Here is a 15,268-nt window from a genome sequence, read left to right as displayed (position 1 = left end):
CCTGCATAACAGCTAATGCTACAGCCCGGCTCGTGGGACTGCAACAAAAGGAGGAGGTCAGGACACAAGGTTAATGTTTAAGAGTATATTTTCTTATTAAAACCAAGCCTCTAAAAGGCCTCGCCAAAAAAATGCCACACAGGCAAGAGCTACCAAAGGTGCTCCCTCTGGTCAGCCTCAACTTCTCATCCTCCTGAGTCTCTCCAACTTGCACTTAGCAGCTTTTTTTGGCTGCACAGGTGCAGCCACTCATCAAAAATCCAGGCTGCACACAGCCAGACCAATAATAAAGCAGAAGGGCGTCGGCAGAAACATCTGAAGCAGCCAATCAACTGGTTGCACTGGCACAGCAGTCCCTTAAGATGGGTTCTTGTTTTCTTCCATTAGCAGGGGTTGTAGCAGATGAGTTCAAGTGTCACACACACTGGAGCAGTGGAAACTGCCCTCCACCTTTGACCCATCCCCGTGGGGAGCAGTGAGCTACAGACACGGCTGTGCTCAGGAACTATTTGGTGATCTAGCTCCCCAACCCAACCCCTCAAAGCTGACAGCCTTTTTACAAGACACACCATGCCGGCAAATCGGCGTAATGATGCAGCAATGGTATGTTCATAAACGTGCCATGCCGGCATGGCGTTGCGCAAATTTTGCCGCATTCGTTCCGCCTTGCATGGTAGTGTAACGGGCAAGCTGTAGAGGTTCGAGCTCGTGGTCTCAGGACAAAGAAGAGATAGGCGAAATACCTTTGGAGTACGGGAACACGTCTCCGTTTATTTGGAAGCTTCATCAGTCATCACAACAGCCCGCGAACGAATGAACGTCTCCACAGAGAGTCTAGTGACTCCACCCCCAGTCCAGCAGCTCAAAGTTAACAGCACATGCGCACAACACATCACCCGCTTTAGGGTGGTTTATGCTTGACGCGTCTGCGAGGTTCGCACGGCTCCGCGTGGAAAAGTTGCGTCATTTTACCAATCACGCCCCTCCACCGCGCCTCCGCACAGCCCAAACTTTCCGCACCGCACACCTAGGAAATTTCTAACCACGCGGACGGTCGGACGCGGAAAAACATGGCGGACTGGCAAGAACTAGTATGGCAGAGGTTGGTAAATACAGACATTTGTATGATTCAGCTCTCAGAGATCACCGTGATCAACATGTTGTTAATAATTCTTGGAGAGAAATAGCTCGCACTGTCGGAAAAGACGAGGACGCTGTTAAAAATGCTGAAATGCCATGTTGTAAACAGTAATTTCTACTTCTACTATGGTGTAGTGTTGGATGCATGCCATAGAGCTCCATGCTGCCCCCTACAGTTTGGGAGAATAGTGGCTCACCGCAGAGACGAGCCGCATGAACCATAAATGCTGCGAGTTGTGAAGCGCGTTCCATCCGCGAGCCGCATCACCAAGCGGAAAGTGAATGCGTCAAGCATAAACCAAGCTTTATAATGCGGTAATGGTCCGTCGTATGCGCCCTGGCGCAACAGAGGCAGATGCCATGATGACGTGGGGAGTTATCGCTGAGCTCCGGCTGGCAGATTTACTGAAAATGAAAGTAAACACGGGCGATAAGGTTTGCTTTTTGAACAAAATCAGCTGAGATGGAAAACTGGAGCGCCGCAGCGATCCACGAGCCTCTCTGTTAGAGCTGAAGCTCGGATCACCAGAGACTGCACAGGGACCGATGGGGACAGACACCTTTAGGAGCTGCTTGTTAAAAAAACGTAACGATCACGGCTTCAATCGCAATAAAAAGCAAGTTATGTCCAAGATAAACGGAAGTCTGCGGCAGCGCAGAGACCGCCCCATCCCCCCTTTATGCCGCCATCACCTAATCGTTTATAGAATTGCCACGACTGCACCACATTACCGCCACGGTCTGATCTTATAAACGACCTTTACGCTCCCCAGGGAGCCGCGGAAAATCCTGTTTTGCAAACGCTCTGGTCCTGTAAGAGCAGCTATGAGGGTCAAGCAGGGAGGCATTGGGTCATTTTAAATCTTTGGTTTGACCTGACCGGGTTTGAGCCCTGATCTCCCAGTCCGGGCGGACACTCCACCGCTAGGCCACCGAGCTGGTGCTAATGATCTTTTCTGATGTTTAGCAGCAGAGCGACTTCTGAGGTGAGTCACAGAGGGAGACTGGGAACAAGCGAAGGGGACGAACCAGCGCACACAGACCGAGCTTTGTCAGGGTCATGTGTTGTTTGCCAGGTCATGCTTTCCCTGTCCTTTGCCCGTCTGGCCTGTTATCAGAGAACTGCTCAGCTCATCAGCTGACTACAGATGACCATGTGCTGACCCCAATAACCTCCGATCAAATCATGTGACGATCGTCCCAGAACCGCATTCAGCTGGATGGGCTCACTCTCCAAAGCAAGATAACGTCGCCCGTCTCTTTAAAGCAAATGAGATGATCTAAAGAACAACAGAGCTTTACTCTTATGCGCGCTCCAAAGTCTGTGTGTTTAGCTCCCACGGAGGCTTACGGCATGAGTTATTACCTGAGTTATTCTGAGTAACAAATTCAATTCAATTCAATTCAGAAATACTTTATTAATCCCAGAGGGAAACTGATGTAGTAGCTCAGAATAATAATAATAATCAAGTCATCAAAGAGTTGTTGTATATTACAACGGCTGTTGGCAGGAAGGATCTCCAGTAGCGGTCAGTGTTGCAGCCAAACTGAAGAAGCCTCTGACTGAAGACACTCTTCCGTTGTCGGACAGTCTTGTGAAGAGAACGCTCAGGGTTGTCCATCATTTTCTTGATTCTCTGGAGAATCCTTCTTTGCATTATCTCCTCCAGCGGTTCCCAAACTGCCGAAACTCTGGCTGAGTCCTTGAAAGGGCTTGGAGTTCCTCCATCTTGTTGGCCAGTGATCTCACATCGCCCATTATGATCGATGGAAGAGATGGTTTGAATTTCCTCTTTCTCCGTCTCCGTTTTGCTCCCGCTCTGCACCCACGCTTCCTGTGTTTTAGCTCATTTGGGATTTGTGGCTTCAGTTGAGGTATTATTTCAGTCTTTCCAATGTTAATCAGCTGCTCCCGATTGTAAACCAGCTTGTTGCCATGGTTACGCATCATATCAAATGCTCAAAAAGTGAAAAAAGCTACAAAAAAATAGCAGTAAAAATCCTCCAAGCTTCACAGCACCAGAAACAGAAAAGTAAAGTGTCCAAAAAATACAGTTTTTCTTGAGAAATAGCCAAACAAATGAATTTTATCCTGTTTCCAACCAATTTGCTAAAGCAAATCCATTATTTCCACCAAATTTAAAGGATAATTTGTATTATGTGAGGATATGAAACCCCACGAAAAATACAAACAACTGGAAGAAGCTTTAAAATTTACCACGCTGCAGGTGCAGTTTCTCCTTCGTCTTCACTCGTTGGACTTCATTATGTCAGACCACCACGGCGATGGTCGCTGGTTTGTGTGAACGTGCACCACGAGTATGACAAGTCAGACAGCTCAGAGAGACGTTGGTCTGCAGGATCGGAACGAGATTGGTGAAAGATTTCTTCCTCATCATCAGCTGAGATTTTTTTTTATCCCAATGAGATTTTCTGTGAATGTTTTGACGACCTTTAGGCTCTAGTTTCCGTCTGAGTTAAGCCCCACAGTAAAACGGGACCTCGGTGAGCTCGCGCTCCGGGATCTCAGGGGTATTTTCATTTTATCACCTATTCAAGTATAATGCCCTGGTCATAAACTTTAACATTTCCACCATCAATCCTGGTTAAGTTCCTGTTTTCTATGGAACAAAAAACAACTTTCCCTTTGGTGAAACTGAAAAAAGCCCACAGGACATCATCGGTTTGGCGGGTTTCTGCTCCTGGTCTGGATCCGAAGCTCTTTTTTACTCCTGCTGCCGCTACGCTGCACGGGCAGCATGCAAAACAGAATCTGACCTGTGTGATGTCCTTTTTAATGAGACATAATTGACACAAATAGTCCTTCATCATAACTGCACATGCCCTTGGCATGCATGCCAGACTCCTGCAGAGCTGGCTTCCAAGATTAAACACACACATTCCTGCTTTGGGAAAAGGAGCCGAAACAAACTCGTTTCTTAAGCTAAAGAGAATTTCTGCATTTACACGTTTAAAAACTCTCTAAGCGTCGTTTTGTGTGCGTTCCTTGCAGCTTTATCTGAGAACCGAATGGTTCGGTTTGCATACAGTAACCAGTTTCTCCTTTTACCCTCCAAACTCCTGCCTCCCCTGCTGAGGGGAAAATGTGTCTCATTCCAATTTAATGCATGGCCAATTCCCACCTCGACATAGCAGTAATTAAAATCCACACGCAAAGCCCCATTCATCAGCGGAGATGACAGAGGGGGACGAGGGGGCGAGGGGCTCTGCTGCTGCTGTACCCTCGAATAGAAGGACTCAAGCCAGCTTGTGAGAATCTGGAGGAGCTGAGAGAGACGTGAAGCAGATCTCTCTAGACGTGTGATGTGTGCTAGATCTGCGCTCCTCGTGTGCAAAAAAAACATTCCACTCTCATTCTCATACCTGCAGCTTAAGCTCCGCCTATTAAATTAACCCCCCCCCCCCCCCCCTTCCCCAACTTCTTGCACCTCGCAGCAGATTTTCTGTTTTGTCAGAAGCCGTGCCGTGCTCTCTGGGCTTCGTGCACAAAAAGACACGATCGCTGCACGCCGGTGACCTTCAGAGGGGCCTGTGCACGTCCACAACGTCCTCCAGGGGTCAGGGGGCACCAGAAGGGCTCTGGGGGGCTGATGGGTGTGTGCGTCATTGTTTGCTGTCTGTGACTGCGTGTGTTGCCACCCAGCAGCTGTTCACATGTTTTATCATCCCGTCCCTGATGACATCACAACATCACGGAGCTCAAGAGAAGCACAGGAAGAGAAGCCAGTGGAAAGTGTCTGCTTAAAACTAAAAGAGGGGTTTTAATTCAAAATGAGCAAAACGTGTTGATTTTTTTAACTGTTTAGTTTTATTTTATTTTCACAAAATTTATTTTCAGAGGATTTATTTTATTTAAGCCACTTGAATCTGACCTTTGAGTCATCTAGGTGTAAAAAGTCACCAAAACTCAGGGGATGAACGTCGACGCGTCTCAGAAAACACACAAAATAACTGGTTTTAAACTGGATCCTGTTACTGGCAGCCTGTCATGAACTGGTTCCCATTTCTTAACTAATATAAACTCAGGTCAGATGATAAGGCTCGACACACTGAATAGTATTTCATCACCAACAACCAGGTGGGTGTGCATCTTCTCAGACACAACCTCCAGGTTCTGGTGGCTGCATCCTTCAGGCCTGAATCGTATTCTTCTGCCCTCTGCTTGTCCTCTTTCCCCCACAACCACATCCACATCTGATATGGTCAGAAACAAGAACTGGACGTATGAGAAGAGCACCCACAGTACCCCGCCAAACACAAAATAAAAATACAAAAACTTCTAAAGTCCTCAGAAAGCCTGCAAAATGATTTTTTTCCAACTATTCCAAAAATTCCATCTCTTTCAATGTAAGAATGGATGAAAACATTTCCACAGGACTGCACAAAGAAGGTTTTCTGAGATGTCTTTGCAGCCTCTCAAGGCTCAGTGGCGGTGGCATATGTCCAAGTCTCTGTACCTCCCCCTGACTCCCCCTCACCCATCTCAGTCCTCTCCCTAAAGCTGTGGACTGCACTTGAGCTTGAATGGTCAAAGCCGGAGCGGCAGCTGCCTCGGCGCTCCAGAGACGGGGACTGGGCAGGGAGCGGGGCGAGGGGGGGGGGCTCCACAGATTTTAATGAGATGCGCAGTGTCAATGGCCACTTTCTCTGAAGAGGCAGAGAAGAAAAGGGTGCTCTCCCTCTCTCTTTCCCTGCGCTCCCCTCTCCTCCGTGCCCCGTTCCTGCGACTCCCTCTCTCTGCCCTCCTCCCCAGCTGGCGAGGGGCTTTGTTAGGCGCCAGATGATACCCCAGATGCCCCGGCCCAGCCGCCCCTTTCAGCTACATTCACCAGGCTCCCCTCGGGTCAGAGGTCGCCACCGGGCATCTGAATGGGTCTCCGTGGCAACAGTGGCCACGGTGGTTGAGAGTGGCAGAGGCTTTTTGTTGCTTGCCACAGACACAGCTTAATTCATGCGACTCGCTCCTCGTGAGGAAATCTGAAATATGATTCAAAAGGAAAGAAATCGGCTATTTTGGAGTTTAAGACACTTAAATCATCAAATATTGATAAGGTTAACGTTGAAAGGGTTACTGAATTTAAATGTCTTGGGGTAATCGTGGACCATCAAATCTGCTGGAAACCACTAATGGAAGATGTTAGGGGGAAGTTGGCTCGGAGTCTTGCCATCCTATCAAAATAAAACATATTCTCAGCTCTTCATACATTATATTGTACTCTACTCTTACCCTATCCGAGTTGCTGTACAGAAGTGTGGGGAAATACACAAATACACACATACATACAGAACTTACAAACAATTCATTTGATGCAAAAACGGGCTATTAGATGAACAAACCAAGCAGGATGCAAAGACCGAACTAATGAACTATTTATGAAGACCGGAATACTGAAAATTCCAGATCTGGTTCAGATTAAAGCAGCACAAATAAGGCAAAAAACAACCAACTTCCCCTGAAAATAATGAAACTGTTTCATGTAAAGGATGGAGGGTACAAGCTAAGGAACCATTTGGATTTTAAAACACGCGCGCTCAGAACAGCATCAAAAAGCTGGAGCGTCTCAGTGGCAGCTACTAAAATATGGAAGCAAAGCAAGAACATAAGCCAGTTTAGGAGAAAATTCTAAGAACAAATGTTTAATTCATATAGAAATGAAGAGCAGTAAAAACTGTGTTTTAAAAGAACTAAAAGATGGAATCAGAATTTCAACACAGCAAGAACGCACCGAAGATGTTTAACGTGATTAAAGTGTTGACACTAGATGAGAGCCTTGTTTTGTTGGACTGCACGGTTGCATCAGTGACTTTGTTGTATTTCTTTTTTTCCTTTCCATGTTCTTTATTTTTTTTAATTTTTAAAGGTGTAAATTTGTTAAATGAATGAATGAATCGATACGCTTAGTTTCAATTTGATTGTTTTCTCTTTCGAAACATGAAATATCTAAGGGCCTTAAGGTGCATACTTCATCCTACCTCCATTTCAAACAATGTTGATTGTTACAAATTATGTTTTTTACTTAATTTTTTGAATTGTTAATGTCTGAAATAAAAACAAACAAACAAACAAAATGCTTTGTTTTTATTGTTATTTAACATTCAAACGAGCATGAATCCCTAAAGTTTCCAGGATTTAAATGTGAACTAGAAAAGAGGAAGTGGTATGATACCAGTTTGTTCTGCAGAAGTTCTGCACGTTTCATCACCAGCCCCTGATGCTCCGGTGCTGCTTCCGCCCTCTGCTGGTCAGAACACGTGACTGCACGACGCATCAGCCTGGCCATGCAGAGGCGAAGAAACCGTTTAAAAATTAAAAGAAATTTTCCCTTTGAAATGTTTAATTCACTTGACAGTTTTAGTTTCTTGTTGCTTCAGGTCGTACATTTTATAAAAACGTTGAAAAAAAAAAGAAAGTTTTCCTTTTTTCAGTTTTTATTTTAGTAAACACGCACAAACATCCAGTACTAAAAATCAGCAAAAACTTCAATATAAAAAAAAATTTAGAACTGTAATTTTGTATTTAAGACATGATAACTACCCTCGACTTGTCGTCATGCTGTATCACATCCTCCAAAAGATTGTTTAAACCAAATTATCTTCAAGCGGATCGTCTGTTTTCTTCCTCAAAAACCATAAATAGAAAAAAAGGGTGAATGTTTTTTCGCTGAATCGTGTCGGATTTCCTCCGCTTTGCTCCCTTGACTCTCTCCTCCTCAAAGCCTCGGTTGGTCACGCTGTCCAAACAGATCAAAGGTCAAACGATAAGGAGACGGTGAACACTGAGGCCTATTCAGCATCGCGGCCACTAGTGAATAACACGAGCATCGTGGAGCGGTGAAACGGGCAGAAGAAAGGGAGAAGGGAGAAAGTTTGAGCTTCGGTGCGTTTCTCCACAAGCCCTTGTGAGTTCTGGGAGTCCATTCTTTCATGCAGCTATAGCTCTAGCAGGGCTTTTTAAAACACTGACTTGTTATGCTAGTGCAGCCTTTTCCTTTGGAATACTCTGACATCTCACCATGTTGGATTTAGTCTCACTCAGAGAAAAAAAGGGTGTGTTCTGGATTTGGGAATTCTTGCATGTGTGAATGAGCAGCTTGCAGGTAAACTGTGAGTCAGTGTTGGTTATGTTCAGCCCCTCCTTTCACTAAATGCAACATCAGATAACGCAGACAAGCAACAGAGCAGAGGAAAGGTTGACCCTCTTTCCACTGCTGCGTGCAGAAAAATGCAGAAAAAACACGGCGAGTCACTAATCAGTCGTTCTGTTACTGATAAAAATGTAAATTGAACTAAAAACAACAATGAATATGTAAAACATTCTTTCATAAAGATTAGATTTAAATCCATGAAGTTCTTAAAGGAGAACATATCATGCAAATCTCATCATTTACATCCTTGTGTGGTCCCGTGTGGGACGACTGCCTCTCTGAACACTCCAGATGTGGAAGAAAGAAACATCTATTAATTTTCTGTCTATGTTTGGGTTTAGGAATAATGTGTCTAAAATAAGTAGCTTGAAAATGTTCTCATTTGTGATGTCACAAATGGGAAAGTTAGCACATAAAAACCTCTCTCATGAAGAAGAGCGCTATTGCTGGAGGAGCAGCAGCTCTACTCAGAGGGCCTCCCAGATATCGGAGCTTCTCAGCTGAAACGGCTCATTCTGGAAGTTACTGAAACTGTCAGGAATAAAACTGCTAAAACTGTTTCATGTGGGAGGGAATTAGTGAAAAGAACTTTATAAACATGTTTGCATCGACCATAGAACAATAACTTGTGAAAAAAGTAAAATATGTCCCCTTTTAAGTTATTTTCTCTCTTTTGTCTACAAAACAAAAATTTATTGACCCATAAACTTAAAGAGTAGGTCACCCCTACCAGAATCTTACTCCACTCCCACTTCCTGTTATGCTGTTGCCTGTCAGACCAAGAGGGCGAAGCTGTAAACAAATACACACACACAGGCTCACAATGACATTGTGACATCATAATGAACCAGCTAACATCACAGTGCACCTCTCCGGGAGTTGACGTCACTTCTCCCGGCATGCAACAGTTCAAATCGAAACAGCGCCATCTTGGCAGGCAGAAGCCGGCAGCTGGGCTATTTGTTATTGTCAGAAAACTCAAACGGGAAATATGGTAGATTCCTGTTGTGCCCCAGGATGCAGAACAGACGCGGACGACATAAGGAATGAGCCATCTACAGGATTCCCCAAGATCCGGAGCGACGCACAGGTTGGATCATTGTAATAAAACGCGCTAGTGACCGGGCTAAAATGAAGCTGTGGGATCCCGAGAGTAAAGGTTTTCACTTATGCAGCGACCGCTTCATATCAGGTACTTAAACCAACGTTTCCTCAACTGTGTATGGTATTTATTTGAAATGCTTTCATTACGATTCTTAGCGGGCACAGCACATATTTGGGGACACTATACTTTTCCTCAGAATGAGGCTTATTGATAAACTTTTAGAGATGTTTGAACCTACCGGCACTTTATTTTTATTCCAATCAAGAACGACTAGATTTTCATAAAGAACCAGGATGTTCCTTCATAATTGAAATCTTCACTTGAAAACTACATTTTAAATGTACTCACGTTTTTTGTTGCCTGATCTAGAAATGTGTTTGTTCATGTGACACATCTAAGCATGATCAAAAATGTAAAAAATAAAAAAAACAGAAGAAATCTGCAAAGGAGGCAAATACATTTTCACAGCACATGAAATCAGTTTGACTCTATTTCCTGAAGAGATTCATTCCGACACGTTTCCACCTTTAGTGGAGAGAAGCAGGAAACGTGAAGGATGGCGTGTAATAAAGATCTATTCAACCAGGAATTGAACCAGAGATTCACTGCTGGAGGGCATCTGCTCCCATTTGGTATGCACCGTGACCGCTCAGCTCTCGGGTCACAGATAAAGTTCTTTTATCTGTTCGAGTCATTTGCAGGCATAGCCGCTTCGCGCACGGCAAACAAAACATAAAGATTCAGATATTCACAGGCCAAAGTTCCAGCTCTACCATAAGGATGCTCCGGTGAGACTTCAATAGAAGGGCTGCTACGTTTTCCTCCATAAACACACCACATCCACACAGCTGTTCAGGGAACAGCCTCTGTTCCCTCTCATCAATGGGCCCAACTGTCTGCTCAGATCCTTCCAACAAACGGCTCTTTCTACTCGGCTCCGCTCCTCACGGCTTTTAATGGTTGGAACGGTCCAGAGGAGAGTTAATTATTGCACAGCACATGGCTGGCACACTGGTCCACGGCTGCCCCATCCGAAGGGGCATGGATGTGTCACAAGATGCCCTGAAGTTTGATGCATGTGATGCAGGAGGACACATGGAACGTCTGTTTCTCATGATCCCAGGATGTCTCCTCAACTTTGATTCCATCTTCACCTCCTCCAGGATTTTCTTGTGGTTTAAATGTGGAGGAAATGCTAAAGTTGGAATAAAGTAAATAAATATTTCTCAGTAAGAACTATAATTATGGCTGTTATTTATATCTATGTTGAGCTGCTGTGTAAGAAAATACATTTTTCTTTCATCATTTCTGTCAGTTCTTTGTGTTTCTACGTCTCCTTTAATGCATCATTTTTTTACTACATGCACTCATAAAAAACTTCATGACACATCACTGTCGTAAGAATGAAACAAAATGATTTAAAACAAGAATACAAACTAAATACATGTTGGCTGCACGGTGGCGCAGTGGTTAGCACTGTTGCCTCGCAGCACGAAGGTTGCAGGTTCGAAACTCGGCTGCGGCCTTTCTGTGTGGAGTTGCGTGTTCTCCCCATGCATGCGTGGGTTTCCTCCGGGTACTCCGGTTTCCCCCACAGATCACAACATGCCCTATAGGTTGTAAAATGTAAGTAACTTTGGGTAAAAGCGTCTGCTAAATGAATAAACATAAACATGTTTGCCTTAAGTCTGGACACAATAAAGGGATATTTTAGCCATTTTTAATGTTTCTGTGTGATGGTCTTGATCTTTATAGATAGCTTCCTGAATGACTAAAAATAAAACAAGAACAGCAGCTCGACACATGGCGGCATATGACTACAAACACTCATTGAGCAGCAGTTATGCCAGAGATAGGTTAAACTGACTGTGTGGGGATTTTCTTGATGGGAGGGGTTTACTGTCTGATGGGGAGATGGTATATAGTGTGTTCAGTCTCACAGCTCGTTCAGCATCCTGGTTCTTCAGCCAATACTCCTGTACCTCTCTTCAGACATCACATCATGAGAGGGGTGGTGAGGGACATTGTCCGAGCGTTCCCTCTTTGTGGTTGTCTTCCAGTTTTGTTCCCCCTCCCATTCCCTCGCTGATGGTGTCCCACAAGGTTCTGTGCTGGGGCATCTACAGTTTTAAAAATGTTCTTAAGCGGCACATGAACTTTATCTTGAGAGGCTCCATGGAAATTTGTTCATTCTTTTGATTATGAACATGGCTGGCTGGTCAGGTGACCCAACAATTCAGCGTCATGATGTTCTCTCGAAAATGGGACATGATGGGTGTCCTGCCTTCCAGACGTTTTGCACAATCAGGAACTTTACACTGCAGATCCTCTCCACAGCAGCATAATTTATGGTGAAAATAGTGCAGATTCACTTTTTAACCAAGCTGCGGTGCAAGAGCGCTGGTGTAGGTGTTCAGTGATAAAGTAAGAGAGCTTGATGGAGACAGCGTCCTCTGTAGAGCTGGTTGTCCAGTATGCAGTCGGCCTAAAGCCCTGCCACAGATGACGAGGATGACAACAGATGACATATGAGCACAACAGCCAGGTGGTCACCAACACGAGGGGAGGGGGCTGAAGCTTTAAGGGTCCCTGATGTTTGTATAAACCAGGTCTAGTGTTTTTTTCTCCCCCGGTTATTCACATGTTGGTAATATTTGGTCACAAAATGTATGAAACTTACCAGCAAAGGTGAAAAGGGTCTCAGGAGGTTTCCTCTGCTGCAGAATGGTTGTTGGTGGGAGTTGGACCAAAAATGAAGGCAAAGCCGCATCAGGACAGGCTGGTGACCGCAGGCCAAGCACAAACAGATGTAATGGGTTAATTAACACGACTATGAAAACAAAGAACAAGCCAGTGTGCTAAGAGCTGGTCTGCTTCTCAACAAAACGTGTTTTTAACCAGAATGTTTCAATCAACACGTCAGCGCCCATTTAAACATCCTCCAAACCCACGTAGTTTTATCATCCTGGCATGAACAAACAAGTTGAGATGTTTCATGTTTGTTTACATCACTTTTTACCCTCTGAGACCTGCAACAATAAAGCACGAGGATGAATACAGTCACATCAGACTGGGAACTGAAAATATGACTAAAAGCATTTCTTTTGTCATCTAAAAACATGGAGCTAACTCTCATTAGATGTGGTAAATGCTGCCCTCTGGTGGACAAAATCAACATGGCAGGATGGTTTTACCACAAATGAATCGGTTTATAAACTCAGAATCTTTAACCTAACTACAGTTTTTGTCTCAGGAAAGAATAAACTGTCCTCTTCCTCCCATTATTGCATCTACTTTTATTTTTACGTCAGCGTGAAGCAAAACCAACTAAATTAATACTAATTTGTTCTACAAAGATGTGGAAACACCCTTAAAAATCAAATAGCAGACAGTTGTTGGCCAATATTTTCCATGAATAAGCTACTGTGAGACAAATGATTCAGTCAGCTTTTTTAAAGTCTTTTTATTAGTTAATGAAACTCATAAAAAGGTTTAAGAAGTGTATTTTTTTTATTTATTTTTTGCAAAAGCCTGTCGTCATGGAGTCAGCGGTATGACGTTGTGGTGCTGAAATACGCAAGAACTTCTATGAGAAGTTCCATCAGCAAAACGAGTCTCCCATCAAAACTGATAATAGATAACATCCCTCCAGGCGTGTGCTTTAATCCACATTATGTTTGCAATTGTCCTCAAATACAGACAAAAAACCTTTAAGTTAATAATAGGGATGTAAGAAAATATCGATATGGCAATATATCGTGATTTTTTTTCCTGCTATTATTACATCGATATTCAAAAGCCGTGTATCTAATTCTTGAAAGAATTTCCATGCAAACATTTGTGTATTTTATTTTCATTATGTGCAATTCAATCGCCACCCGCTAGTTGGCAGCAGTGTGCGACGGGTTTTGTTTCCACCATTGAAATGTAAATCCCTCCATCATGGTTCAGATACCTCATGTTAAACATGTTACGTATCAGTTTGGACTGTTTATGTGTTTCACACATTTGTATTTTACCGGAATGTTTCATCTATCTTGTAATTTCCATTTTGTATTTTGTAATTTGTATTTTGTAATTTGAATTTCTTTTATTGTTGATTTATTCAATATAATTACTTACAACTGTACCATGTTCAGCGCTTTGGGCTTCCTGACAGGGTTGCAGAAGGCGCTTTATAAATAAAGCTTTGATTGATTGATTGATTTATTGAACATTCTTACAAGAAATTCGGTAAAAAAAATTGCCTGTAACGTCTGACTGAATGTGTCGCAATATATCGCGATACATCGTATCGTCTCCCCTGTATCGTGATAAGTATCGTATCGCCAGAATTTCAAAAATACACATGCCTGGTTAATAACTTTATTTGATTTAACATCTTATGGTTTCTCATTCAAAAAGGCCTGAAAATAGAAAAGGAGAGGAAATGGACCATGAGTATAAATATAAACTTTACAGCCATAAACAGCCATAGTGACATGATGGCACTGCACTTTGAATTACATCAGAAACAAGCTACATGGTGTTTAACATTTCACTTCATGCAACGACCCGACATTTAAAATTTACTTTCACTCCATCCTTCATTTAAGTGCAACCCCCCCTCCCGCATTATTAAATCTACAAAACTTCAGCGTTTCCCAGAACTCGTGCTCACAATTTCTCCCGTTGAGACTGGAAATATGAAAACTCTGAAATAAACAGAGTGCAACCCGTTTCTATACAGTCGAATCTCACTGTACAATACGCACGGAGAACCAAAGCACTCCGACTGGTCCATTCAAAAGGAGAAGCACAGTAGTGCAGTCAAGTAAAAGATGAGAGAGTAGGCCACAAAGGTCAGAACCGAAACCAGTCCGCTACGATCCACCTAGACCCCATTTAACCGAATCCACATTCACAAACATCACTGATAAAATTGGCACAAACCGATAAAGTATCTACGGAAACGTGCAGATTACCAAGAGTTATCACTCTTAATTACACAGATGCAGTCGGTACGCTAGTGCAATGCTTTCAGAATTAACAACACTGTTAGTTCCAATGGAATAAATAAAGGAGTCTAAAGCAAAAACAAACAATAATTAATAATCAGCAGAAATGTTAAGTCACGATCTTCTGGCGTGAATCAAACAAAAGGTGCCGCGCAAATCATGTACAAGTCAACAAATGCACATGCTTAGGCACAGGCGTTCAGTATGGGATCTGATTTTGGTAGTACTGGATTATGTCGTAGGTTCGACTCCTGTTGAAGAAGAAAAAAGGATAAAATCAGACAAAAGACTTCTGTAATTCAGCCTTCTGATGGAATCATCAGTTAGACCAACCTGTTGCTGAGGAAGCAGTTCTGGATGACTTTAATGATGAAGGAAGCTGCATCTTTTTCACTCAAACCCGGGTTAAACCGCTGCCTAAGGCGGAGAGAGAACAACAGAAGCAACATCAACTAATGACAGTTAAAAAATGGCTTTTTTATCTCAAAGAAGCACAAAAACCCAAGACTGACTTGAGAAGTTTGATGGTTTGACCCCTGAAGCAGGGAAGACCCGTGTCCAGCATTAGATTCACCAGGGAGACCACGGCGTCCATGTAGGGCCTGATTCACCACAGGAACACGTTACTACCATCTCACCATGTAGCTAACGGCTACGTTGGTCTTTGAGAACTCACCTCACAGCCAGGTATCCTCTCACACACATCTCTGTGAACCACTTGAAAGGCGTTGCCTCCATTTTCCCACCCATAATCATCACCATCTCGTCGGTAAGCTTGATATCTGGCTCCCAGCCGAGGTTTCCGCCAGGAGAACTTTCAAACATGAACCCAAAATCTGGAGACGCACGGGTAAAACACA

General features: G+C 43.6%; 1 protein-coding gene across 2 annotated transcripts in view; it reads right to left on the bottom strand.

Moving 5' to 3' along the window:
* Positions 1-13,930: 13,930 nt before the first annotated feature.
* pi4kab (phosphatidylinositol 4-kinase, catalytic, alpha b) overlaps positions 13,931-15,268 on the bottom strand; it is a 53,750-nt gene continuing 52,412 nt past the window's right edge. For both annotated transcript variants that reach the window (XM_054731634.2, XM_054731635.2), the window contains 4 exons: positions 15,085-15,244; positions 14,921-15,010; positions 14,742-14,825; positions 13,931-14,659 (listed from right to left, as the gene is read on the bottom strand). In XM_054731634.2, coding sequence (XP_054587609.2) covers positions 14,608-14,659; positions 14,742-14,825; positions 14,921-15,010; positions 15,085-15,244 — 386 coding nt within the window. In that variant the 3' untranslated portion in view covers positions 13,931-14,607. The remainder of the gene's footprint in view (positions 14,660-14,741; positions 14,826-14,920; positions 15,011-15,084; positions 15,245-15,268) is intronic.

Source organism: Nothobranchius furzeri, chromosome 17 (genome assembly GCF_043380555.1).
Source record: "Nothobranchius furzeri strain GRZ-AD chromosome 17, NfurGRZ-RIMD1, whole genome shotgun sequence".
Lineage (NCBI taxonomy): Eukaryota > Metazoa > Chordata > Actinopteri > Cyprinodontiformes > Nothobranchiidae > Nothobranchius > Nothobranchius furzeri.
The sequence above is the reverse complement of the archived record's forward strand: the minus strand, read 5'-3'. Positions and strand labels throughout refer to the sequence as shown.